The sequence below is a fragment of the Esox lucius genome, chromosome 6, assembly GCF_011004845.1.
Source record: "Esox lucius isolate fEsoLuc1 chromosome 6, fEsoLuc1.pri, whole genome shotgun sequence".
Taxonomy (NCBI): domain Eukaryota; kingdom Metazoa; phylum Chordata; class Actinopteri; order Esociformes; family Esocidae; genus Esox; species Esox lucius.
The window spans coordinates 8,889,461-8,915,313 of NC_047574.1; the positions used below are offsets into that span (position 1 = coordinate 8,889,461).

Sequence of the window (25,853 nt, forward strand, 5' to 3'; positions counted from 1 at the left end):
AATGGAATTCACGGAGAGAAGAGACTATGTCTGTTCACAGGTCTCATCTATTACTACCACTACCACTGCTACGACATTTTCAAGTCTTTAGTCACCTGTTATCTTGATGTGGCCCTCTTCGTCAAGGAGAATACTGTAGAGGGAAGGAATGTGACATCAATATATCTGAAGAACAGGAACAAGGTTTTTAAATCATTCACACCACTGCAGACTTGCACATTTCTTAAGGTTTCGTTTGTCAGAACATTTGAATGAGTGCCCGGCACACAGCTGCCCCTGGGTTATTGTCATTAATCAACAGTGAAGCTGGGAAGAGCTCGTTCTTCAAAAAAACTAGATAAAGCAGAGTCACTGATACCTGGAAAGAGACCTCCGTCTGTCAATTATTTCCTGGCTGAGTGAGAGCTCCTCATTTATTTCCCTCCTTCAAATCCCCCTGAGATCAAATTGACTAGTTCTGCATTCCACAATGCAAACGTGGAAGATTGGAGCTTAATGAAAAAGTGGACTCTTCACATCTCAAGGGGCCCAACTGTGTGTTTGACTGCAGGACGAGACATCAAACGTTTCAGTCAACTGATAAAGCCCACTGATAACCTTGATAGACTAAACAGAAGGAGCTGTCCATGGAAAAGATGCAGAACAGACACTGCCCTGATTGCAACACAAACCTGTAGTTGTTTTGCAAGACACACCACGGCACAGACATTTTACTGATCTAGGTGCTACAGCAATCCAGTTTAGTTACGTGCTTGGATGGACTCAACCAGAAAATGTATGAGTGCCCGAGACAGATTTCTTTTTTAATTGTCAGTAAAAACAAAGTTTTTGCTAAAAAATAGTAGGCAAGGTTCTCTTTGAATGTGGTAGTAGTCTATGACACAGTACAGTAGAACATATACAGTCAGAGAGGCTCAGAGTGTGTACAAGAGTCTTACTTTTCTGGTTTGAGATCTCTGTAGATGATACCCAGACTGTGAAGGTGATCTAAGGCCAAAGCAAGCTCAGCTAGATAGAACTTCACATCCTCTTCAGTGAACATCACCTGTAGATGGAGAATAAAACAACTAGTAGTCACCAAATAGTAATTACTGTAAACATAAACACATCAAAATGAATGCACAGCTTTCCCTACATTTCCAATGCCAGGTAGCCCAAGCACAAAAAGAGCCCAATCTAGAGATATTGAGAACTACTGAAACTCATTAGCTTGGTCATAATCCCAACGGCTTGGAACCTCACCCACTGAGAGCATGGGTGGTTGACTTCTCTCTGTTCACTACAGGGCTAATTTTATCCACAGTAAAATGTATTTGGCTCCCAAATAGAATCTGTGCAGGGAATAAACACTGCAGTGCCAAGGAGAAAATTGAATTGCAGTGAAAGTAAGAAGATTAGGGCATCTGCTAGATGCTCCAGATCAGTGATTTCAAGACCAGCAGTAATTAATTCACATCTCAATTCCCACATGTCCTTCTGCCCAGTAGAAGAAATAAATATTCAAAGAGACGCATTTGATTCCTGTTTTTATTATATACACGATACTTGGTAGTAGTCATGATGACACACTGCAAAGTAATTGTTTCAGAAAACCTGGGTGAAAGAAGGAATGCATTTATAAAGTGGGTGTTCCATTAATCAGATGGAAGGTTGGTTTTATTCTGCAATAATAATCTAGATCTCCATCCACTCAATTATTTCTTAGAGCAAACTTCCACTCAGATGCCCCAGCAATGTATGATTTAATCAAGTGGGGCACCCTCTATTCATCTGGTGTACTAATGGGAATTAAAGAAATAACACAGCAGACAGAAACAAAAATAAAGAAAATGCTTGTTTTTCTCCAGTCCATCAACACAGTTATAATGTATTAAATCACCATCCCAATCCAGTCTAGAGCATGGCTGCAGAGGAAATGAATCAACGGAAAGCAGGAGATATTGCAGTGTGACTGATGGGAACTCTGTTTCTGTGAAGTCTGGTCCGCTGGATCCAACAGGCAATTAATTTGAGCAGAAAAGCATGAGCAACGCTTTGCATTAATCAATGTCAAGATTAAAGGCCTGGTAGGACAATAAATCCAGGAAACGAGCAGTTGTGTGTATTGAAAGCCCATGCTGGACAGTACACACGAGCCATTTTTGACTGGGGTTAATTGAAAGACCAGAACTAAAGTAATAGCCGAAGGAAATAAACCCAGGCTTGTCATTGGAAGTTAGCACTTGAAAACACAACTAGTATTTATAGCCAGAGTACTTCTTTCAACTCAATGTAGGCTCCATACGGACATTCACAAATGCTAAAGAGGTAAACACTAAAGCTTAAATCACTAAGGTCGGAACATTTCTCATATATGTACAGTACAGTGCTACTGGAAAGTATGTTTCATTATAAAAACGCAGATGTGTGGTAAGGCCCAATCATCCTCCTATACATTATTAATCACACTCTGGCCAGGCTATTGTTCACACTCTTTAGCTATTCCTAAGAGGGTACTCTCAGTGGCAGGGTGTTGCCACACATCGCCTGAATCAATGTGAACGGACCTATTTGAAGTTGCTGAATGAGCCTGTAAGCGTTGTAGAGGAACCACGGCTGATGTAACATCGGCTTGGCTCAAGCTCTGAAATCATATCACAGCGAGGGTAACTCTGGCCGAGAGACGTTAATAGGTTGGTGATAAGTAAAGCACTGTGATGGCCAGGTTAAATCACAATTAGATGGTTCAGTGGTTTGTCAATGGCTCTGCACTGAATTTACAGAAAAATCGGTCACACATACAGCAGAGCTAGATCAAAAGTATTTAGTCGTGAGGGTTTTTCCTTTATTAGCCAAACTGCTATAGACTCAATGGTGAGCTGTTTCTGTTATCATGTCAAACAAATTGAGAAAAATATTGCACTTGTTCAATCAATGCATGGTTGAAAAACTAATTATTTTAAATTCTTTAAAAAAAAAAAAGGTATTCTACACAATTGGAGATGGATTGTATGGTTGGATTGTGAAGGGCAGTGTTGTGTTTGCCCACATACAAAAACACTCAAAAGGAAAGAAGGTCTTACACACGCCCCCACCCACGGTGCAGGTCTTACACTCTCCCCCACCCCCGGTGCAGGTCTTACACACTCACCCACCCACGGTGCAGGTCTTACACTCTCCCCCACCCCCGGTGCAGGTCTTACACACTCACCCACCCACGGTGCAGGTCTTACACACTCACCCACCCACGGTGCAGGTCTTACACACTCACCCCACCCACGGTGCAGGTCTTACACACTCACCCCACCCCCGGTGCAGGTCTTACACACTCACCCCACCCACGGTGCAGGTCTTACACACTCACCCCACCCCCGGTGCAGGTCTTACACACTCACCCACCCACGGTGCAGGTCTTACACACTCCCCACCCACGGTGCAGGTCTTACAATCTCCCCCACCCACGGTGCAGGTCTTACACACTCACCCCACCCACGGTGCAGGTCTTACACACTCACCCCACCCACGGTGCAGGTCTTACACACTCCCCCACCCACGGTTTTGCCAAGAAGCCTTGACTAGTCTCCCTAAAAACACAGCCGTTCACCTGGATTACATCACAATGATTTGTCCTGGGTAAAGGTCATATTCAGGTGAGCTTGTTGCTCGATGCACGGACATTTAAACGTTTTTACCAGAGGCAAATTCTGTGGACAAGGAGTGATGGTGAGTCACTCAAATATTTAAAAAAATATACCAAATGTGATAACTTAGAAAGCTTGACGGTTAGAACTATCACTATCTACCTGACCGTTGTATTTACCGCTATGTGGTTAGCCACTGTAACTAGATGGATTTAAAAAATACATAATTTTTGTCATCCCCTAAAGCCTAAAATAGCTTATGGTGCTATTCATACATGCCCCATCTTCTGTATTACATATATCTGTGGGTTTTACCAATGATCCTCACACACATCTTGGCCAAGCGTAGATGGCTGACATACTGACTATCTTCCCTCAAAATGTTTTTGGAAAAGCACCAGTTGTCAAACTCACTCTTATGACTGGCTAGTCCTGGAGACACTACAAGCATATTCCGAAGAAGGTAAAACTGCCTTTGAATTCTATGTTCCACACACATGGAATGAACATTTTAGTGCCACAGGCAGAACAAGGATGAGCTTTGAAAGAGACCTTGGTCTCAGTTGATTTTTCTGTAAAAATAAATAATTAAATGAAACAAAGCCGACCGCAGTTAGAATAAATAAATATTTTCTGTGTCTCTCTCACAGATGTGTGAGATGTGGGAGTTTTAAGAAGACATACAAACACACATACAGTTCCATTAGTGTAGGATCATATAGTATCCTCCATCAAAATCAGAATGCTAAATAATTAAAATGCAATATAAAATTAAAAAATAAAATGTTTAGACAGTTCCACAAGTGAAATGCCCTGTCATTCAGCAAACCTAATATACCTCATCAAAGTGAGGCAAAAGCAGAAGGACGTTCTTGAACTATTTCTTTATTTCTTTATATTACAACCCGATAGTTCCAAGTTTGTGTAGCCCGAAGGCTAACATTGTTTACTTTAGGCTGTAACATCAATATTTAACAAGAGAGCCCCAACGTTAAAAGAAAAAAGGCCATCTTTCATTCAAAAATAGACTTGAACAAATGTAATTTTCAATAGACTGCATGTAGCCTAATAACATTACAACATTCTTATAGTTGGCCAAACAGCATACAGTCTCTGAGTCTGAACAAGTCAACATAACTGAAATACTGTGCTGATTTTGAGAAAGACCTTTGAGTTGATTAAATGCAGCCAACACAACTCTAGACCAATGTTTATACTCCTCCATTTATTCCTCCATTCACAGTGGCATGATCATGTCTAGTATTTTTGTTACTCTCGTATTACACTTTTAAATGGCACGTACACTTTCGAACAGGAATATCGAGAAGCTGGGTAATTTACTGCAATTTTCTCAGGAAGCACAACTGGTAGAGCCTCAGGATATGTTACCCCTAACTGGGATTCAGATGTGAGGGCTCTGGTGCGTTTGGTGGCCATTAGGTTTTTAGTTTCGACTTTAATTATTTAATGATTAGTTTGGCATGATGTTTGGTCATTTTTCTTTCAGGTCACCAAACCACTTGGACCGGCCAGAAAAGGAGTCGAAACAGAGCTGGCTCAGGGACAACATATGTAAGGAACACATCCGTTCAGCGCCCGGTCACATCTGCTCACTTCTTACATCAGACCGACATTCATTCAAGTTACAAACCAGTAGAACAGAGATGCCTGGACGAGCGCAACAAAACTGGAAGGCTAGTTAGAGGTTTTGTAAGTGTGAACTAAATCATCATGCTTTAATGAATACAATATGCATGTATTGACTAACGCACAAAATGCACTAATAGTAGTCAATGCCATGACACCACAAAATGATGACAAACCTCTTTAGAAAGCCGTGTGAAAAGGTCTCCCCCTCGGAGGAAGTCCAGAATCAGATACAGCTTCCCCTCAGTCTGGAACGCTGGGTCACAGAACAGAATAACAATGGTCACTCAAAATGCATTCACTGTTCTGCAATAAAACAAACCCTAAATGTGAGTTTTGTGAGAGCTTGTACCACTGCCAGGCACACCTGTCAAGGGGGCACTTGTTTTTCAGGTGTCACTTTAAGATACAAATGTACATTGAAAAACAGATAGGGCCTCCTCTAGTACTCCTGTTATCTGGTATATTAAGTGTATCTGTTTGCCTGGAGCCACTGCGGCATCACCCAGAGCATGCTAATAAACAAGCCAGGGAGGCTCTTTGAGAATGAGTGATGCTTATGCTGTCTGAAGGGCTCGAGACGTCACAGACATATTTCTGAGCGATGGGCCAGGCTTTGTGAAATGCTTTCAGTGATATTCAGTGTAAGAACGTACTACTTCTGAGATTACAATGTGACTGGGAAAGGACAATATGGTCCCCATTCTTATGTCTGTTTCGGGTTTTGTTCGATGCCGCCCCTGTGCACCTGGGCAGAACAGAGGTCGTGCAGATGACAAAGACCTGACGCAGAAAATGAGCTCACCATAATGAAGTTTGACTATGAAGGGATGGTTCACCTCAGCCAGAATATCTCTCTCCATTTTGGACCGAACCCGATCCCGGACTGAAAAAATGACAAATAGTGGTAATGAAGTGATGTATCTGATTAACTGAATATATGTGGCCTAAAGCTGTACACATCCAACCCATCAGAGCTGGGATTCTAAATTCAATCCTTCAAAACTTTACACCATGAAAACCTGCCCAGCCATGCATAAGACGTTTCTCTCAGTAATCAGTTGCTTATCTGGTCCCTGTAGTGGGAACATTGTAGACACAGAGCTCTGCAATCATTTGCATTATCCTCATCTATCTGCACTACTTTAGTCGTACCCTGAGCCTCCCATGTCACCTGGGAAATTAAGGTCACCTATTTTCTAATCAATTATTCCGTCTCAAAATCATTAGACCTGGAAACTCGACACAAAGCACCTGTGCTGCAATGCAGAATATTCTGCCAGCTACCCCTTTCAATGGCTCTTTGCTTCGCAGTACACTGCTGCAGATGCCTCTGGGTTTTGTACCTATTCCTGGGACAGAACCAAACTGTGCATTGCATTTCAGTGTAGGAGATGTTGACTGTTGAATGTATACAGACACAATCTTTAGTCATTGCGTCAGAAAACTGGTTTGTTTTTCAGTGTGTTATTAACACAATTTTCTTCTTTTTGGTTATCTTTTTGTTCTTGATTATTGTCTGTTACTACGTGGTCAGGAGCAGGAAACACAAGCATTTCGTGACACCTTGCTAAATTTACAACTTCTTATCTGCGCATGCCACTGATAACGTGACTAGATTTAACCTGGCAGGATAGGAACTTCATTCAAGTCTGATCATGCCTGTTAAATTTAATAACACTGCAGTCCAGACAAGATCAGGCAGATTACGAAACCCCTCTAAAGTATCTCAGTAGGACATGTGCCATTACAAAAAGAAAATGCCGTTATAGAATGAGAACCTTTTAGCGTTGCTTTTTTTAACACTTTCATGGCATAAAGCTGGCCTCTGTCAGAGCCTTTGATTTTCCTCACCAGGAACACCTATGGATGAGATGGACATTAAGTGTCACAAAGGCATACCACACATTTAGTTTATCGTAGTCATAACATAGTGTAGATCTGAACACGTTATTACAGGTGTATATTCACCTTTCCATAGGAGCCTTGGCCAAGCACCTTCAGCAGTTCAAACTGGGAAGGGTCTGCCTTTTCAAAGCCCTCTTTGGTGTGCTGGCTGATGTCGATCTCTTTCAAGATGCCATCGTCCTGCAGGAAAACAGATGGCCCTCATATCAAAATAAATCATGTGATTACGGGGAGCAAAACCATAATGTTCCAGACACAGGGGAAAAGCCGGAGAGAGAGAGGGATTTAGACAGATGTCCAACCTGGGGAAGTCACAATTTCATTGCCAACGAGACTACTCAACATAATCAAGAGATTGCACAGCGAGCGTCCTCAGAGGAAACTCATCATGGGTATTAAAACTCTAAAGGACTTGACATGTTCATAACACTACCTGCTCATGGCATCCTAAGTCTTGACGCTTCATGTTAATGGGTGGGTGAATTCATGATTTGCCCACATATTTGCTAATTGTTGAAGTGCTTAGAAAGGGACCTTTTGGAACAAAACGCTAAAATATTCAAGAGATGAAGGATCTCAATATTTTTCTCAATTGCGGACTGCAGACAACCAGTAGAAACTGTAAACAGCTAGCTTACAAACAAGGTTGTCAGGCTATTTTATAAAAACAGACTCCCAAACATATACCCATACAGGCATATTCACACATGTTATAACTTAGCACTCACTTCGTGTGATGTGAGGTTTTGTGTTGCGCCTGCCATTGGCTGAGACACGAGCTGTTAAACAGAAACTGGGGGTCATGGCTAGAGAAAGCCCACTGCAAAAGAGATGGAGATAGGTGTTGTGGAAGATTCCACTGGCAACACGTAACACCATGAAAGACACAGCTGACACAGTATTCCAGGATCCATAATTATGTGCATTTGGGAAAACGTATCAGGTAGCGTGCGCCAAATAGGTCAACTTTGAGCACCATAATCCTTAAATGTTTAGGCATTTATATCTGGCAGGTCTCTGTCTATGCACTTCTAAAATGTATGGAAGGTTTCCTTCAAATAAGGTGTAGTCTATGGACAAAGTTAAACAGGAATCCATGCTTTGGTTTAAACTTCCTTACAGGGAACACTATTCTTTCTTTTAGCCATCAAGCCTCTGTAGCAAACCATAAACAGACAAAGCTATACTTCTAACTATTTAAAGCTAACTTTCTCCGACTAGTGGACAGACTTGAAACAATTAATTTAGGAGAACCCTCTCAATCTCATTGCTAGTAAGAGTTAATGCCAACAAGAGGATTTTTTCCTCCTGCAATTGTTTTCAATATAAAAAAATATCCCAGTATTCATACCCAAGTCCTTTTCATAAATGACTGAACTCTACTTTCAACACATAGAAATGTACTTTTGACTTATCATAAGCCCATTTTGGAGGGTTATCAACTCTCTGTATATTTTACTACTGGTCTGCAAGGATCAAGGGTAAGGATCGCAACCTTGTGAGAAGCCAATTTCTAGTCATAATCTCAATTTACGTATTTGTCAGAAAAATCGAAACAATGGCTAAAGAAAAATAATCAATAAAATATTGTCAAAACATTGTTCTATTACTCTAGCCACTGTGTACTACAACTATCAGCCAGAGAAACAGCCAATAGTCAATTATGTTCCCCAATATCAGGGAAGATCACTAAGCCATGCTTTGCATAACTGGAGTTATGTGGCTGGCTTTAAAGAGATGTTGAAGAAGGCACTCTGGCTATAATGCTAATCTCCATGGCCTCTAATGTGCCGACAACAGTGTGTTAGCCTTGCCCCTGACCGTAGCTGATTGATCCAGATTCTGCTACGCTGAAAATGCTGAGGGCCTGGTTACACAGACTTATCTCACTCACTGCAAAATAAACAGAAGCATGTCAAACTTTCTACATAACCCCTCACATATAATGTTATGTTGAAATAAAATGTATGCTTTGATATATAATGTGCAGATTTGTTGCATGTTTTGGTCTACATGTGTTACTTCCATTTTACAAATAAAATATTAAAAACGTTCCCAATTTTTTGATTCTCAAATTGAAGAACTAGTCTTATTGCAGCAACTACGAATGGGCTCGGGAGAGTAGAAGATCAGGTCATGCATTGTCTAATTCATGCCCATCCAAGCCGTGCTGTTTCTTATAACACTACTCATTGGAATTTTAATAATAACAAAACATACAGTACTGTGCAAAAGTCTTAGGCACCTGAAAGTCGAACTAAAGTCATTTCTTTGTATTATAATAGGAAAACATTTGGACTTTTGGACACACACACACAAACCAGCTCCATGGACAATCACGTAACATAGCAATACGCTGAATGAACCAAATAGGTTTTGTTATAGTACTTGTCACTTATTTGATTACATTGGAATGTCACTTTATTAGACTAAGTGATTTGATTATGTTGAAATATTGACTTGAAATGGGTCTGGATAGCAGAGGCAATAATTTCTGTTTATTTTTTAGACATGCGGTTACTGTCTTGGCCATAAAATCAATCGTTTTTAAGCCGGCTGAAAATGTCAGAAACATTAACATGCCTTAGTCCCTCAAGTCAGAATATCGTTTGGGATTCCAACAGAAAAAAATCTAATAGGTTATGCTATTATGTTCTGGAACCACACTGTATGATTTGATATGGGATAACTGTCACATTCAACAAGCCATGAACTTTACTGGGCAGATGTTAAGTGGTAATTGGCCAGTGATGCATTAGCTGACAACGGGAATCGGTCCTATCACAATATCAGATTTCATACCTGTCTGTTTTACCGTGATTCTTCCCTAGTGATTTTACCCACGCCCTAGTGATGTGGGAACCATGGGAAGAGGAAGACAAGGGTGGAGAAGAAGGGTGGAGAGGCAGCCAAAGTGCACCCATTCCTGCCGAACCGCCACCGGGTGCAGGTCCCCAGAGATGATGCAGCCGCCCCAGGAGAGCGGTTTATTTTCTTTTGGGGATTTTTCCATCTCCTCCTCTAGCACTTCCTTTAAGTAAACGCCCTCCAGGGCCTTAAACACTTGGAATGTATCCGTTACGTGTCTTTCCATCGTACTTATTCAAGAACCAATGTGTTAAGGATGATTTCTGCAGGGGCACTAAAAATGAAATGCAAATAAATGAAACAATGCAAAAATGCATAAATACCTACAGTCCATCTGAAAATATCTTAAATGTGAGTCCCTTTGGGACCGTGCGCTTTTAATGTTTTATGTACTTCTGAAACTACAACACTAACAGGGTCAACAGTGAACAAAGACTGCAGATGTTTGTAATTAGTCATGATTCCTTGAATAAACAGTCATATACCACAGTAAATAGTATGCCATCTAATTAAACTAGTTTAAGCTTCTGTTTTGTTTTCCAAAAGTAGGCCTATAAATGAATCATAATACTTTTTTTACTACAGATAGTACCTTCATAATCCTGAAGAACAAATAAATCTCTGTGAAAAATAGAACGTAAAAACACAACATATTACCACAATCAATCAGAAAGATTGAGCAAGAAATTGACCTAGCTCCACACAACAGTGTTTCACACGGATTGAAACATCTACCTGTTAGGGGAGTCTACCTGGCAGCTCTTTACAGTAATCAATCTGTTGTTGGATTACCCATTTTGCAAAGACACCTCAGATCTGATTATCTTCTTCAACCAAAATAATAATTAATAACCAGTGTCCAAATGACTCCTTACCAATTAACATGGATGACAGTGAGACATGGGTACTTTATCCTGAATATCACGGTTTGGAATCTGGGTCACCAGCTGTTGATGGTGTGTATTTCAAGATAATCTCTTTGATTAGAAAAGGTAAATGTGTCAAAATGGCTCAATCCATCGGCCCATTTAGCTCGCAATACAAAAGATTTGTGGGTATTATTTCTTCATAGGCAAAAAAACTTCTGTTAAATTCATTTCTTTGACCAATTCAGTTATTAGACCTGTCAAGTCATCGTCATGCAGGTCAGTGGTAGTTTGGTTGTAAAGTCAACTTGGAAATAACTGCCAGTTTACTACTTCAAACCATTACCATATCTTCAGCACATCATTTTATGGGGATGGACCATAATGCAGATAAACAACTATCTGAAAAAAATATATTTGCATTATTTCTATTCTGCACAATTAGTCCTGTTTGTAAAGGCTGATCCTCCTATGAAGAAATCTGTCTGGTATACCTACTTACCTAGTCAACATTGGAATACAATATAACCATCAGCAGAAAAACCCTAACGTTTCATAATACAGAGCAGTAGACTGGTTCCTCTAACCTCAGCACTAAACACCGACATTACTTAGTACAGAGCAATAGACTGGTTCCTCGAACCTCAGCACTAAACACCGACATTACTTAGTACAGAGCAATAGACTGGTTCCTCGAACCTCAGCACTAAACACCGACATTACTTAATACAGAGCAATAGACTGGTTCCTCTAATCTCAGCACTAAACGCCGACATTACTTAATACAGAGCAGTAGACTGGTTCCTCTAATCTCAGCACTAAACACCGACATTACTTAGTACAGAGCAATAGACTGGTTCCTCGAACCTCAGCACTAAACACCGACATTACTTAGTACAGAGCAATAGACTGGTTCCTCGAACCTCAGCACTAAACACCGACATTACTTAATACAGAGCAGTAGACTGGTTCCTCTAATCTCAGCACTAAACACCGACATTACTTAATACAGAGCAGTAGACTGGTTCCTCTAATCTCAGCACTAAACACCGACATTACTTAATACAGAGCAATAGACTGGTTCCTCGAACCTCAGCACTAAACACTGACATTACTTAATACAGAGCAATAGACTGGTTCCTCTAATCTCAGCACTAAACGCAGACATTACTTAATACAGAGCAATAGACTGGTTCCTCGAACCTCAGCCCTAAACACCGACATTACTTAATACAGAGCAATAGACTGGTTCCTCTAATCTCAGCATTAAACACCGACATTGCATAATATAGAGCACTGAACTGGTTACTTGAACCTCAGCATTAAACACGTACATACTGTAACACAATAGTTCTCAAAACAATGTATGTACAATATGTCTCAAAGCAGCCTAAACGTTACCATAGTTGTTCATTTCTCCCCTTTAAAATATCAGTATCATGGTATACAGCAGTCAAACTGTTAAATAAATAAATATAAAATACAATATACCAGTGGTTTGACATAGTGGCATTTGTCAGATCATTCTCTACATATCTTCCAGACTCACTTTCTTTAAGAAATAGCTAAATCAAAATTGTATAACTATGTCATTAACATCACAACGCAAAATCATATCAACTGATTCTGAGATTGATGATTCAGGAAAGATAATATAAGAAATGGCAGTAAACCCAATGATGTCACAAGCACATCCATCAGGTGTTATTTTCAAATGTCTTCATTTATAACGTAAGCCTGTGTACTGTATTTACGTATATATGAATCAAGAGCCTTTATATTAAGCTCTTGATTTTATTTTATCAGGAATAGTATTAGACAAAATAAAAAATAAAAAGATCAACAAAAACACCTTCCCAACATAGTTAGGAATGCAGCTAATAAAAAAAAAAAAGATTTCAAATCAGGCATTTCCTAAAAGCCCAATAATGCAGTTTGGTTGTAAAGTGTTGGGCTTTAGGACCATGTGGACAACTGGGACTGAGTGGAAAGGCTGTGTATTTGTTTGGCTGTTTTCATTGCATGAAGGCTGATACAGTGGACAGTGCATATATTCAGTTCAGCTGTGGAATATAGAGTAAGAAGAGCATTGATTATAAATGGAACTTGACCAAACATGAAACTACATTGTTTTTCTTCCATCCCATTGCTAAATTAGGGCATGTAACAGCTCATTTGTATTTTTACAATCTTAGGCCCCTATCAACTAACGTCACTGTAGGCTGCTGCCAAGATAATGGAGAACATTATATACATATATTTTTTAAATAGTAACTATAAAAGTAAATTAAAGAAAGAAACTACATGCGTTTTTTTTCTTTAAAGCAGTATAATTAATACTGATAACAATCAAACTTTGTGTTTGCAATATAATACGTGTGTACCTAATACATTATTCCATTTACTGTGGGCTTGATGAAGGTAGGTAGCCAAATTAATTAATCTCCTGCAAACATCATTCCCTTCATGGTATGTAATTAAATTAAACAGTCAAACATCACTGCAGTAGTACATTTCACATTCACGAAACACAAATTCCCCCGCTACATCACCAGGCAGCTGCTATATCCAGTCCACTGTCTGTGACCCTGACTGTCAGATTTAGTGGTAATTTGATCTGACTGCTTTCTGTGTTGTTGGATATCAGACGCCTATTGTGCTTGAAAGGGCTCTAATTTCCTGCACGTTATTGTTTTTTGGTCACAAATGTTGCCGACACATTAGTGTGTGGTACGGATTTCGATTTCGCCTGTCATAAGGATTGGGGTTTTGTACAGGAATACAACTTTATTTCAGAGAGGCTGGTCTGGTCCTCCCATCTTGCTATGAAATACACTAAAGTGACTGTAAGTTCTAATGCCTGCAGACACCTAATAATGCCTAAGTCTTTTATTCTATAACAATCAAAAGCAGTCTCATATCTACATGCATAAGCCCCAAGCAATGTTTACGCTAACAGTACCATTAGCTAACACTTAAAGCCCGACCAATCGGAAGACACATTCTGAACACATGAAGGCCTAGTAATTCATTATCGATTATAACATTGTGGGCGGGTGCAAAGTGACCACATTGCCTGCTATGTCTATTGTACAAATCTCTGAAACCCTGACTCTCCTTTGAGGTCAGCTATCTGGCAACACATCTTTGTTCCATAGAGGTGCTCTCAAACTGTGCGACTGTGGATACAGTTCGTACTACTGTGTTATAATGGGAAATGTTATAAAACTCAATATTGTCTGGAAGATGTCTATCTGCTATGGAAAGTAACATTTCCTGCCTTTATATGGGGCTGCAGCAGCCTGGTTTAGAAGACCTGATTTGGAACCTGCAGACCACTTTGGGAACCTTTAACCTAGGACCTTAACTTTTAATTCACTGAGACATATGTCATCACTGATCATCTTTAACATCAAACAATTTAAAAGCTCAGCAAGACAGGACAAAACCAATGTGTCATGCAGAACAGCTAGAAACTGCCTCTATACTGTATGTGGTTAGAGACGACAGGCATGGGGTTAAATGAAAATAGATGTTTAGTGTACTTGCTTGTGAGATATTAGGAATAAATGGCACAGTATGTCACAGATTCCTTTTGGTTGGGTTCCTTTCAATCTTGCCCACCACTGTTGGAATCACCAAATAAATCATCCACTCAGAGCACAACTGCATCAAGCCACAACCCAAATTAAGTTTGAAATCCACCATGCTAAAATGTGTTAACTGAATCAATCAGGCCAAATCAGGAGCTTCAACCACCCTTTAATAGGATGTCACCTAAGATGGCATCTATCTATGTCGGAATACCTTCTTTTACACCTGTGTGCAACAATTCCAATAATGAACACAATCTCTGCAATGAACACAAATTAACTAAAGACTGATTCATTGTCACTTAACAGGGCTAAGCCCAGTAGCTTTGGAATGTTAGCAGTAAAATAATTGTTATCACTTGTGTAGTCGCCTAACTGGGTCAAACATGTTAATTTATTGGACCCTTCTTCCCGCTGAACTATGAAACTGGGCCTAGAAAATAAATTGTATATAATTATGAAGTGTGTTGCTCTCTTGGTGTCATGCTTCATTATTTAAGTAAAAATCTCATTAAAGAAATATATTTCTAAGGGGCAATCTGCAGTTCAAACATAACAATGTCTTGGGGCAAACAGCTTGTGCATGGGGCTGCAGAAATGCATCCCTCCTTGATTTTATAGATTAACAGCTATAACAACTGACCCTCCATGGGATCCAAACAATTGTTAACCATGTTTAAGATTTAAGCTACACTGTTGACAACACTGTTAAGAAAAAGCTAATCCAAACACTTATGACAATTAGATATTCTTCAATCTATAACTCCAAATAAAAAAATATAACAGCGTGGGAGTCTCCCAAATTATTAATGTCTAGAAAATATAAGCCGTCCCAAAAAAAATTCAAAACGTCCTTATTTTCAACACAGTACAAAAGCAGAACGTTTTAAACAAAGTAAAATGTTTAGGTTAATAGCATATAGCCATAAGAACGATACCCACAAAATTATCTTAAAATAACTAGAAACGGCAAGAACCATTATCAGTTTAATAGAGCAAAAATGTCCTGAAGCACCTATCAGCAAAATCAATACTAGCAAAAAGACAAGTGCAGAGTTAGTACAAAAAGGCCAAGGACATCATTTTCATGAGCATAAACATGTTGCGCAATTGTACATGCTTGCCAGATGCAAACAATTTATGGGGAAAACAATATAATTTTAGGCATGCCTATAAAACAACAAAACAATACCTAAAACACCAAAAAAGCCCCAGCATACCACAATATCAATGACTGACAACCGTCGCAACTGAATCACACCTTCAGAGATCATTATAACGCACAAACACAAAATAGTTGGGGAATAGTATGAACAGCATCAATAAAACTAACCTCTAATCTGCAGAAGTTCGAGCTTTTGGACCGTGACTTCTTCTGAAGGTATACGGAAAACCATCTCCTAACTGTAAATTTCCGCGTGTTAGTGTCCATTGTTTGTCCCGTTTTAGTCCAGCACTGGCAACGAATCTTTGCTCAACACCTAAATCTAGATCAGCAGCCTACAAAACCGAAAAATATGGATTTTGTTTCCACTTTCACTGTGGTTTCTTAATCCATAGCCTAGCCTCCTTCCTATACGGAAGATAATCAGCCACCAGGAAAACCTTTGCGATGACACCGCGGCAGTTTCTGTCCTTCCTTGACGCGATGCGATTCTTTGATTTGACAGTGCCATCCAAGCGAAACGGTGATTCTGGCGAGTACTGTCGTCAGCACTCACCGCTAACCCTTGCGTCCTGCTAAATCAGTACGTGCAGTGAAGCGATGTGAGAGGGGCGCGATTGTTCACCTTCTCCCCAACATTCTGCTATTGCTTTCCGCGCCCAATGAGACAGGACTCTCACCATTCACAGTCTAATAGAAAAACTCCCTCTTCTCGGACCACAGAGATCAGTGATCCACATGTTCATGGTACCTCCCTATCTTATGCACAATACCAGTGAGGGCATGCAATGAAGCCCAGTGAAAGGACGACAGAGCGATGTCTCATCAGTCAGGCATGCATGGATGATGGATCACAGATTAATTAGAAAAAGCAATACTTTTTTTAAAATAAAAATGATAAGGATAAGAAAAGATAAACAAACCACCTTTTGCTTAATTAATGGTACCTGTAATATAACCTTCAAATACCATGGAAACATTTCCATCACTCAGTTGAAATGATTAACCTAGTGTGTAGAGATCAATCTTTATAGTGTGTTTTCAGAATCCTAATTGCCCTCTGTGGACTAGCCCATTATATAACGCACATTAGTTGATCAATATTGGAAGCCATTATGAGGAGATCTCCGTTAGGCCTCTCTAACACCATGACCTATGTAGATGACCACTACCGAGCAGCTACAATACTTACTGTACCTATGAACAGACACATTACTATGTAGATATTTAAATAATGCACACTCAGCTAATATGCAATGATGTATTCGGTCCACAAAAAAAGTAGTAGTCAGGGTTTTAAGAGTAACTGATTACATGTAATTCGATTACAACAAAACTAAAGAAAATCAGCTACAGTACACTGCCAGCGAAAATATTTTAACCAGATAATCCATGCTGAAAAACTAGACCCATGAAAAACTAGATGATTACTAGTTAAATGAATAAGGTATTTATTGTAGAAATGTTAAAAACATTGCTAATTAGCAATTGAATTTTCTTTAGTTTTGGGTTGCAAAACCATTGCTACAGTAAGGTACGCTGAGATGGCATACTGACTAACGCTAACTAGCAAGGCAACTTTGGTAACAATGTTGGATGAAGGATTGTTAGTGTTTTAATAACCGTGATGTGTTTATGGTTACTTCTGGTTAGCTGCAGTCAGTATCTGGTTTCTCCAAACAAGTTGAGTGATTCAGAATCCCTAGTTAACTAATTGTTGTCCTAGCTATCAATTTAGTTATATTTTATGGCAAAGTGCATTATTGTTATTTGTTTCTATACAGTTTACATCTGTTTTATTTGAGTAATTATTGATTGTGTGGCCCCACTCCACTACACAGCCAATCAGGAGACGGCACAGCTGCATGGCAATTTTTAAAAATTAGACTTGCATTCATTTAGTATTTAAAATGACCAAACCTCTCTGTCGCAAAAATTGGTACATTTTCTTTAAAACCGCAGCAAAATATGTAGAATTGCAGGAAGTTAACTAAAACTTACATTTGAATAAATGTTGGTAAACAGAACTACAAGACACTGTGGCCCCACACAGTTACTTCAGATTTCGTTATAGCCACCCACCCCTCTCCATGTTGCCTATCCCTGCTAACTTGCAGATATCCAGACAGACTGTCTGCGACTGTTGTGATTAGACTACCTGTTGTACTCGTACAATAAAACAGTGGTAACATTTGTTTTCAGCCTCAGAGGGACGCTTACTTCTGCCCTCATGAAGAGGACAATGTTGGAAGAATAATGAGCTTATAAGAATTAGTGATGACCCAGACTTATCAGGCCACAGACTGATCCAGGCCTGATCTAGGTCACTAGAAGGACAATAGAGGTGGTTAAGGGGGCATGCTGTTAAGTTTGTGATTTAAATAGCACTACACGGATGCCATTACAAAACTTTAACTTGAGTGTCAGGGTGCCTGCGCTCGACAGTTAGCAACCATAAATACTGTGTTGGTATTGCAAAGTAACCTAGAACCATTAGCATATGATGGCAGACAACAACAAAATGGATTGATACCTTCCTCTGTGCATTAAAGTTGTACAACATTTTATTGACACACCAAGAAAGAGAGCTTTTATATTTGGAGATGCAAGAGCAATTCCCGCTACAGTACCATGACAGTAAAGACACCCAGGAATAAATGTTCGCCAGCCAAACCATAGAGGCTGGACTGCAAGGTACAGAAACTGTAGTTACTCTAGAAAAAAGGATGGTCTAAAAAGACAGATGAAAAATGATTAACATGTACCAGTGATGGAAAGTGTGGAGTTGGCATACCACCTCAACTGAAATATGGTGGAGAGCCGTGCTTGACTTGGGATAAAATAAGTGCAGGAACTGACAAATCGCACATTTGACTATGTTCAAATGTATGTGTTAAAAAGGCTTGTTCCAATTCAAGTAGCCTATCCCAGATCTTTTGTCTAAAAAAGGAACCGGGACCCTGTTTGCTTAAAATTACAAGTACCGGAACGATGTTCCGGAGCGTTCCGGCCCAAGTCAAGGACTGCTGGACAGGGTGTTGTGTTTTGGGCTTCACTTTATGGCTATCACTGGAACTGGCTCACATGCGTTCCTTGATTATTAATGACCCCATAATAGTTTTTCAAAGAGAAAGAGGAGAGTTATTGACTGGCCGAATCACTCACCCAGCCTAAATCCAGTTGAGCATGCCTTTTACGTACTCAAGACAAGACTCAAGGCAAAAATTCCCTGAAACAAACATGCAGTGAAAAATATTTACTGGTGTTTATGTGTTTCAGACTTTGCGTAATAATTGCATGCAACGCATTTGCAACGAAATACTACACATGACTGCCTGAAAATAAAAATACAATAGATCTGGCGGTGCCCACACTACTTTCTAAAGTATAATACAACTTGGGATTAAATCAAATCTTGAAAACTCAAAACACTGTCCAAGACTAGACACTGAGAACCAGACCCAGAGCAGTGCACTTTAAAACCATGGTCATACCAAGATCAGACAGTTAAGTCAGGTTATGTGCAGTGAGGTATAGTAAATGCAGTAAACTCTAATACACAACAGTATAGTAACATTTAGTTTTGTACAGTAATGAAAACTTCCATATTACCTCCTTATTTTGGAAATTGCGATGCATAACACGTCGCTAGTCTTTGGCGAGACTGACTGGTTTGTGTGGTATTTGCAAGTACAAACAGAATCACCGGAGTAATCCTGCTATGTGAAATGCAAAAATAACAAGATAATGAGGCATCCACAAATGTGGAGCTTTAGATTAGACTGTAATGGGTAATGGTCTGACAAACATAATAAACGGTGGAAAACCAATATCTTATATCTATGGAGAGTCACTGCCGAGAATATGTTATGGTGACACAAAAGGATGGCAGGATATGAAATTCAAACCACTTTAATTAAAACGTCCACACCCTACTTTGCCCATGTCAAAGTTAAGACATGAAAGCCCATTCCTAGGGGAACATACTGTAAGCATCTACAGTTATCAAATTTAAAGCAAATGTAAAGCAACATGCTGCTGTCTGTTTCACAGAACAAATATCTGATGATATTATTAAAATAGATCATATTATTAAAATAGAATTACCATGTCTTACTTCAGTCAATCAATCAATCACATTTATTTATAAAGCCCTTTTTAAATCAGCAGTTGTTACAAAGTGTTTTTACAAAACACCTGGCCTTAAACTCCAAGGAGCAAACAACAGCAGTGTTGAATTTCATGATGTACCGGACATGATGTTTCCATATAGTACATCAATTATCTGGAAAGGATGGAACTATCTTGGTTTCTTGTCTGACATGGATTCATGATAAAGAGCTGTTCACACAATTACGGTAAATATCACAGAAAATATCCCTAGTTGCAAAGATGTCCTGTCAATTTTTTTGTCTCTGTTGTATACAGGGTTTATTTGTTTATATTATTATAATTTTTTTTATTATGTGGTTCTGTTTGTTGTCAATCTTTGTGGACACCTGTCATGCTACCAAGCAGATGCATGTTGACTAGCCAAAGCCTAGGAAAGATTGTTAGCCTTGCTCAGTAGTTAAGTCCTCTCAAAGCAAATGGGAACAGCCAAGCTCCTCTGTTCAGCGCCTTTGTTTAGTACGGTCATGTTGTTATTACTTTCCTTTTCCTTTTTTTGGTTGTACACCTTTGAATGACCTCAGATTATCGCAAGATAAAAGGATAGAAAGTAAACCCTACTGTGTTGGCCTGTGTCGTTTCCACCAATACCGCATTCAGAAGGGAGGCTACTACAGAGACCCTTTCCATTATGCATTTGGCCAGTTTAATACTAAAAATGACAATTGCTTCTCAACTGAACTAAATTAAATAAATATCTATTGGAAGAGATTCAGAAGGTGTGGAAAACAATTGTGTCATAGTTTATACATCAGTCATATGGCGTGAATATTATTGTACTGGACATGATTCCACTCTGCGCAAACAGATTGAACGGGGGAGATATCATGCAAGCAATCCTTTACTAAATGTTTTGATGTCGTGTGAAACAGGGGACTTACATTGACGAGACTTAATGAGCACAACACAGCAGTCAAGAAATGTGCATCAAACTTTGTTTAGGCATCACATATATTGTATAGTTTAAAGGTTGTTATTTTGTCTTCTGGGGACATGGCGTACTAGCATAGCTCCGGTATTCTATACCAAAGTGTCCGTTACTACCCGTTTACCTCAGTCCTCTTGCACAAATTATTTATTCTGAATTCGTAACTGATTCTTCCTCATCAGGCTGCAAATACTGTCAAGTGGTCAGCAGAGGGATTTTCATTACAAATTCGGGCAGAGAGTTACTCTGGGTGTTGTAATCTCAGTTCACAAACCACTAACATTTCCCTAAGACTTTGGGACACCAAGCCACAGTTTGTAGAGGTTCAACACTCATCTCCTCATGGGTCCAGTGTTCTTTGAATATTTGAAAGTGAAAATTACAAATTTCTTTGAAGCTTACAATAAACCTGTCCACCAGCATCGTTAACCAACTCATGAACCCTCCCCCCAAAAATAAAATATTGCTTTGAGATTATAATTGGAATATCTCAGATAAAACTGGTTAATATGTTTTCCATAGTCAGACCGTAGTCCCTTAAACCTCCTGTAGGAATCTAATCATCCATCCATCCATCATCTTCCGCTTATCCGGGGCCGGGTCGCGGGGGCAGCAGTCTAAGCAGGGATGCCCAGACTTCCCTCTCCCCAGACACTTCCTCTAGCTCTTCCGGGGGGACACCGAGGCGTTCCCAGGCCAGCCGGGAGACATAGTCCCTCCAGCGTGTCCTAGATCTTCCCCGGGGTCTCCTCCCGGTGGGACGGGACTGGAACACCTTCCCAGGAAGGCGTTCCGGAGGCATCCGAAACAGATGCCCAAGCCACCTCAGCTGACCCCTCTCGATGTGGAGGAGCAGCGGCTCTACTCTGAACTCCTCCCGGGTGACCGAGCTTCTCACCCTGGAATCTAATCATAACTTTCTGATTTCCAAAAAGGATTCTTATTTATGTTGAAATAAGTGAAATAAGAATCCTTTTTGGAAATCGGAATCTAATCATAACTTTCTGATTTCCAAAAAGGATTCTTATTTCACTGGTAGATATAAACAATCCAAACCACAATACCCTTCTTTCTGGACAGTTTCCCCTGTGAATTTGCCCATTTTGGTTTGATGACACTGCCTTGCCAACAAGCTGGGTTAGGATGGAGTGTTACCAACAAATAAGAGAATATAAAACATATTCCTACATTCTGTTTTTGCATTAACCGCCCAATTTGATATCTTTGCTTTTGTTATATATAGCTCTGTCTGTGTTAATAGAGACTTCTTACACTCTAAAAATATGTGCCAGTGTAAAGCATTTTTGCATTGCATTGAAGGTGGCTGCAAATCAGATTTTTATCAGAGTATGACGTTTTTTGAACACAGGAATTTGACATTCTAGAAAACCTACCTTCACAAAAAGATTGTTTGGGTTACAAATTGATAACTAGCCCATTTACAGTCAGTGGATTCTTAGGAATACTGATGCAAACAAACTTCAGAGAATTCATTTTAAAGTTACACCTTCCCTATCAGCTCTAGCCTTTTTGGGGCCCTAAGTAAAATTAGTTTTGGGCCCCTGAGTGGTCAAGGGTCCTAAATGACCGCTTATGTCACTTATACCAAGAATTCCCTATATTTTTGCTTAGATGTCCTGTATTGCTTGATTGTTTGCTATTCAATAAAACATATTGAAAACATAAAGAACATTATTAAAAAAAAATTTATGACCAGGTGTGATATAAAAGGTATCATTTTTGTCCTACATGCATTTTGTCTATAGGATCTGATTACAGATATGGATGTTAATATGTATCAGCCTGAATATACCACAAACAAATCAACATCCATCAAGTAAAATAATTGCAATCAGTGGCAAGGTTGTGAGCCAAAACTAAATCTGGCACCTCATAAACACTCTTTAGTCACAAAATTGATTTCCCATAAGAAAAACATGTTCATGTAAGTGCCTCATTGATTTAACCACTCAATACACGTTTAAAGAACAGCTTGTGTAATATCATTACGTTAATGAGCCAAGTCATACTCTAACCATGAATTCATCTTTTTATCACAATTCACAAATGAATCGCTACACAGATGATTACACAGGACAAACTATGCTGCATGATTCACCAGCATACAGAGAAATCTAGAGTTGGAGAGGCATATGAACTGTGTGGGCAGGTTCAGAAATCAAATATTTATACATAACAATGTAGGATGAAGCCACAAAATACATATCAGCACCCACAGTCATTGAGCTCACGGAAACTCTTAACATATAGTAACTGTCAGAGTCAGAATAGATGGTTTAACAATAAACTAATATGACTAAAACTAAAGGCGTTATATTTGGTTGAAAACATTTTCCAAGACCTAACAGTGAAATGGAGCTGAATTCCCATGAATAAAACAGGATAGGTTGTCTTACATCCTGTAGATTTATTTAAACAATATGTTCTGTGTTTTTGACACACAAGATCCACTGTGAGACCTTGGTTCTCGTCCTATATTATCAATAAATAATCTGGTCAAATGCCAGTTTGGCCAGTTTATACCAAGATTTAACATGCCACAATGTCAATTTATTTGCAAACACAAACATACAGATCACACCAGGCACGACAAAGTGTGTTTCTTCATAATACCCCAGTTTGCATTAAGGCATTCCAGACAAAGGACACAAAGAAAAACATCTGATATTTTCACTATTCATTTAAAATAATTATTTAATACAACCAAAACTCTTAATTCAATAGCGTGTTGCACTTCCATTAGCAGTAAACATTTGCGAAAAATCTCCTATAACCCATCATAAGTCTCTGACATCTTTGAGGGATGTTTGCCCACTCCTCTTTACAGAACTCCGCCTTTTGAGTGAAGTTTGACTGCTTCAGGTCCTGCTACAGCATTTCTATTAGATTAAGCACAGTACTTTGATTCTGACCCATCCAAAACATATATCATCTTTTTCCTGAGGCATTCTTTGGTAGATTTGCTTCAATTCTTTGGGTTGTTGTCTTCTTGGGAGATTCATTTTCAACCCAGCTTTGGCTCCTTTACTGATGGCCTGATGTTCTGTTCAGGAATCTCCTGGTATACCTCAGAATTCATGGTTCCTTTAGTGATGTGCAGTCGACCAGGACCAACGGAGCAAAAGCCATCCCAGATCTTGACATTCCCACCACCATGCTTGACTGTTGGGATAAGGTTATTTTGTTCTGTTGTGTTTTCACCAAAAATAAAAGGTTTTGATTATGATCAAAAAGGCCAATTTTGGACTCAACTGTCCAGAGAATGGACCTCCAGAAACCTTCAGGTTTGTCCAGGGGCTCTCTGGCAAAGTTAAGATGGGCAGTATGGTTCTTGTTTGACAGCAGAGGCTTCTTCCTTGTAACCCTCTTATGAATGCCATTTTGATTAAGTTTTTGTTATTGTTGTAAACTGAGACGCAGCAAGGGAGGCCTGGCAATCTCCAGATGTTATGTTTGGGTTGGCATTTTCCTGATTTATTATTTTTCTTGTGGTTCTTGGGGATATTTTGGAAGCGCAACAATTTCTAGACTGAGTTGAAGTCATATTAAATGCTCTCCATGTGTAAATGATTTGCCTCACAGTGGCCTGATTGTGCTCTGATGTATTTGAGGTGGTTGTAGGACTTTCCCCAGACTGATGTGCGCTCACTACCTACTTCCTGACGTCCTCTAAGATCTCATTTCTTCTCTTAACACCAAATTGACCATGTTTCCTGTCTTTATTCATCGAAGTCCTGCCCAAACTCTTTACTGAAGATTCCTCCTTTGATTGCTACATTTAGTAATCATTTATTTAGCCACCTACCTGCTTGATTATTGACAATTTTTGCACCTTCACTAATTGCTTTTTTATTTAGTTTTTCTATCACACACATGCTGTCCTCTAAACCAACATATTGAATTAGAAATTCTAAACCTTTTGCATTAGATAAAAAACACTGTTTCTGATTAAATAAAAACTGATTAAATAAAACCTGCACAAGAGCTTCACAAACTTTCAAGCAGCACTTCATAAAAATAGTTTGTATAATATGATCATACTACTGTTTTCTATTTCAGTCTTTGTATATTTAAAACCAATATTTCTATTTATTTATTGTAATGCAATCTTTTGTTCTGTAGTCTGTCATGTTTGATGTTTTACGTAGAACCCAGAGCTGCGACCGCATGTGCAATAACTAACGGGGATCGTAATAGAAGAATACGTTTCTAGATTTCTTAATGGAAAATACAGGCTAATACAAAGCCAAATAGAATAAATAAATTAAAGTAAATTGAGGGATTCTTCAAGCAGATTGTCAACAGAGTCCCCGTGGAGCTCAAGCATACATTAATGGAAATATCTCTGAATACATTATAGATCTGAATTGTAAATGGATCCTGGGGGAATACATTTAATTGGTGAAGTTTGTGAACACAACTATAGGGGAAAGACAGAGTATTATAAACACCCTGTTCTTGTAGGATTTCTTGTGACTTCTATGAAAATAGTGTTTGGTTGAACTCTACCTAGAGGTGTTGACAGAGACGTGGCCCCCTGAAAAGATATCTGCCTGGGCCCCTTCACTATTATAGATGACATTGACATTAATACTGTCAGGGGGCCCTGAGACACCATGGGTCTTTTGAGTCATACCCTTGATCTCATCCAAATTCCTCCCCTCCTTAAGTCTTGCAAGCTATAGCGATAGATTAAATATTCCTAAAGCGGTTTTCTTTAAATCTATTTTAGCTGTATCAAAAGTACTAAATCAAAAGTATTGTCCTTGCAAGAAGTAGACATCCATTGCCTCTTGGTTTTCTGAACTCTAGACACATTTTGGCTAACATCTTTTTATAAGATTAAATGATTCAACAAGGACATTATTTGAGCCATTGTTTATACTCAATCATTTGAAAAGCATTCAGCAAAGCGTCCTTCTGAAAGACTAGCAACTCAACATTGACTCTCAAATAGCTTTGTTGTTTCCTAATGGCAGAAAAGACTGGTTTTCATGAAGGTATGTACAGGCTGCTGAAGGCTTGCAGACACGTATCCTGATGTGTTTGAGTGTCTGCTGAGCAACC

The 25,853-nt window shown here is 39.2% G+C and overlaps 1 protein-coding gene across 4 annotated transcripts in view; it reads right to left on the minus strand.

Moving 5' to 3' along the window:
* Positions 1-16,410, minus strand: part of rps6ka2 (ribosomal protein S6 kinase, polypeptide 2) — a 29,065-nt gene extending 12,655 nt beyond the window's left edge. The window contains exons 1-8 of one of the 4 annotated variants that reach the window (XM_034292909.1): positions 15,836-15,937; positions 7,904-7,995; positions 7,239-7,355; positions 7,049-7,130; positions 6,073-6,153; positions 5,444-5,523; positions 939-1,045; positions 96-133 (exon numbers count right to left, since the gene is read on the minus strand). In XM_034292909.1, the coding sequence (XP_034148800.1) occupies positions 96-133; positions 939-1,045; positions 5,444-5,523; positions 6,073-6,153; positions 7,049-7,130; positions 7,239-7,355; positions 7,904-7,939 (541 nt within the window). In that variant the 5' untranslated portion in view covers positions 7,940-7,995; positions 15,836-15,937. Of the gene's footprint in view, positions 1-95; positions 134-938; positions 1,046-5,443; positions 5,524-6,072; positions 6,154-7,048; positions 7,131-7,238; positions 7,356-7,903; positions 7,996-15,835 lie in introns of those variants that run through there. The other 3 variants (XM_010888943.3, XM_020046998.2, XM_020046999.2) reach the window with 3 other exon arrangements.
* Positions 16,411-25,853: the final 9,443 nt, after the last annotated feature.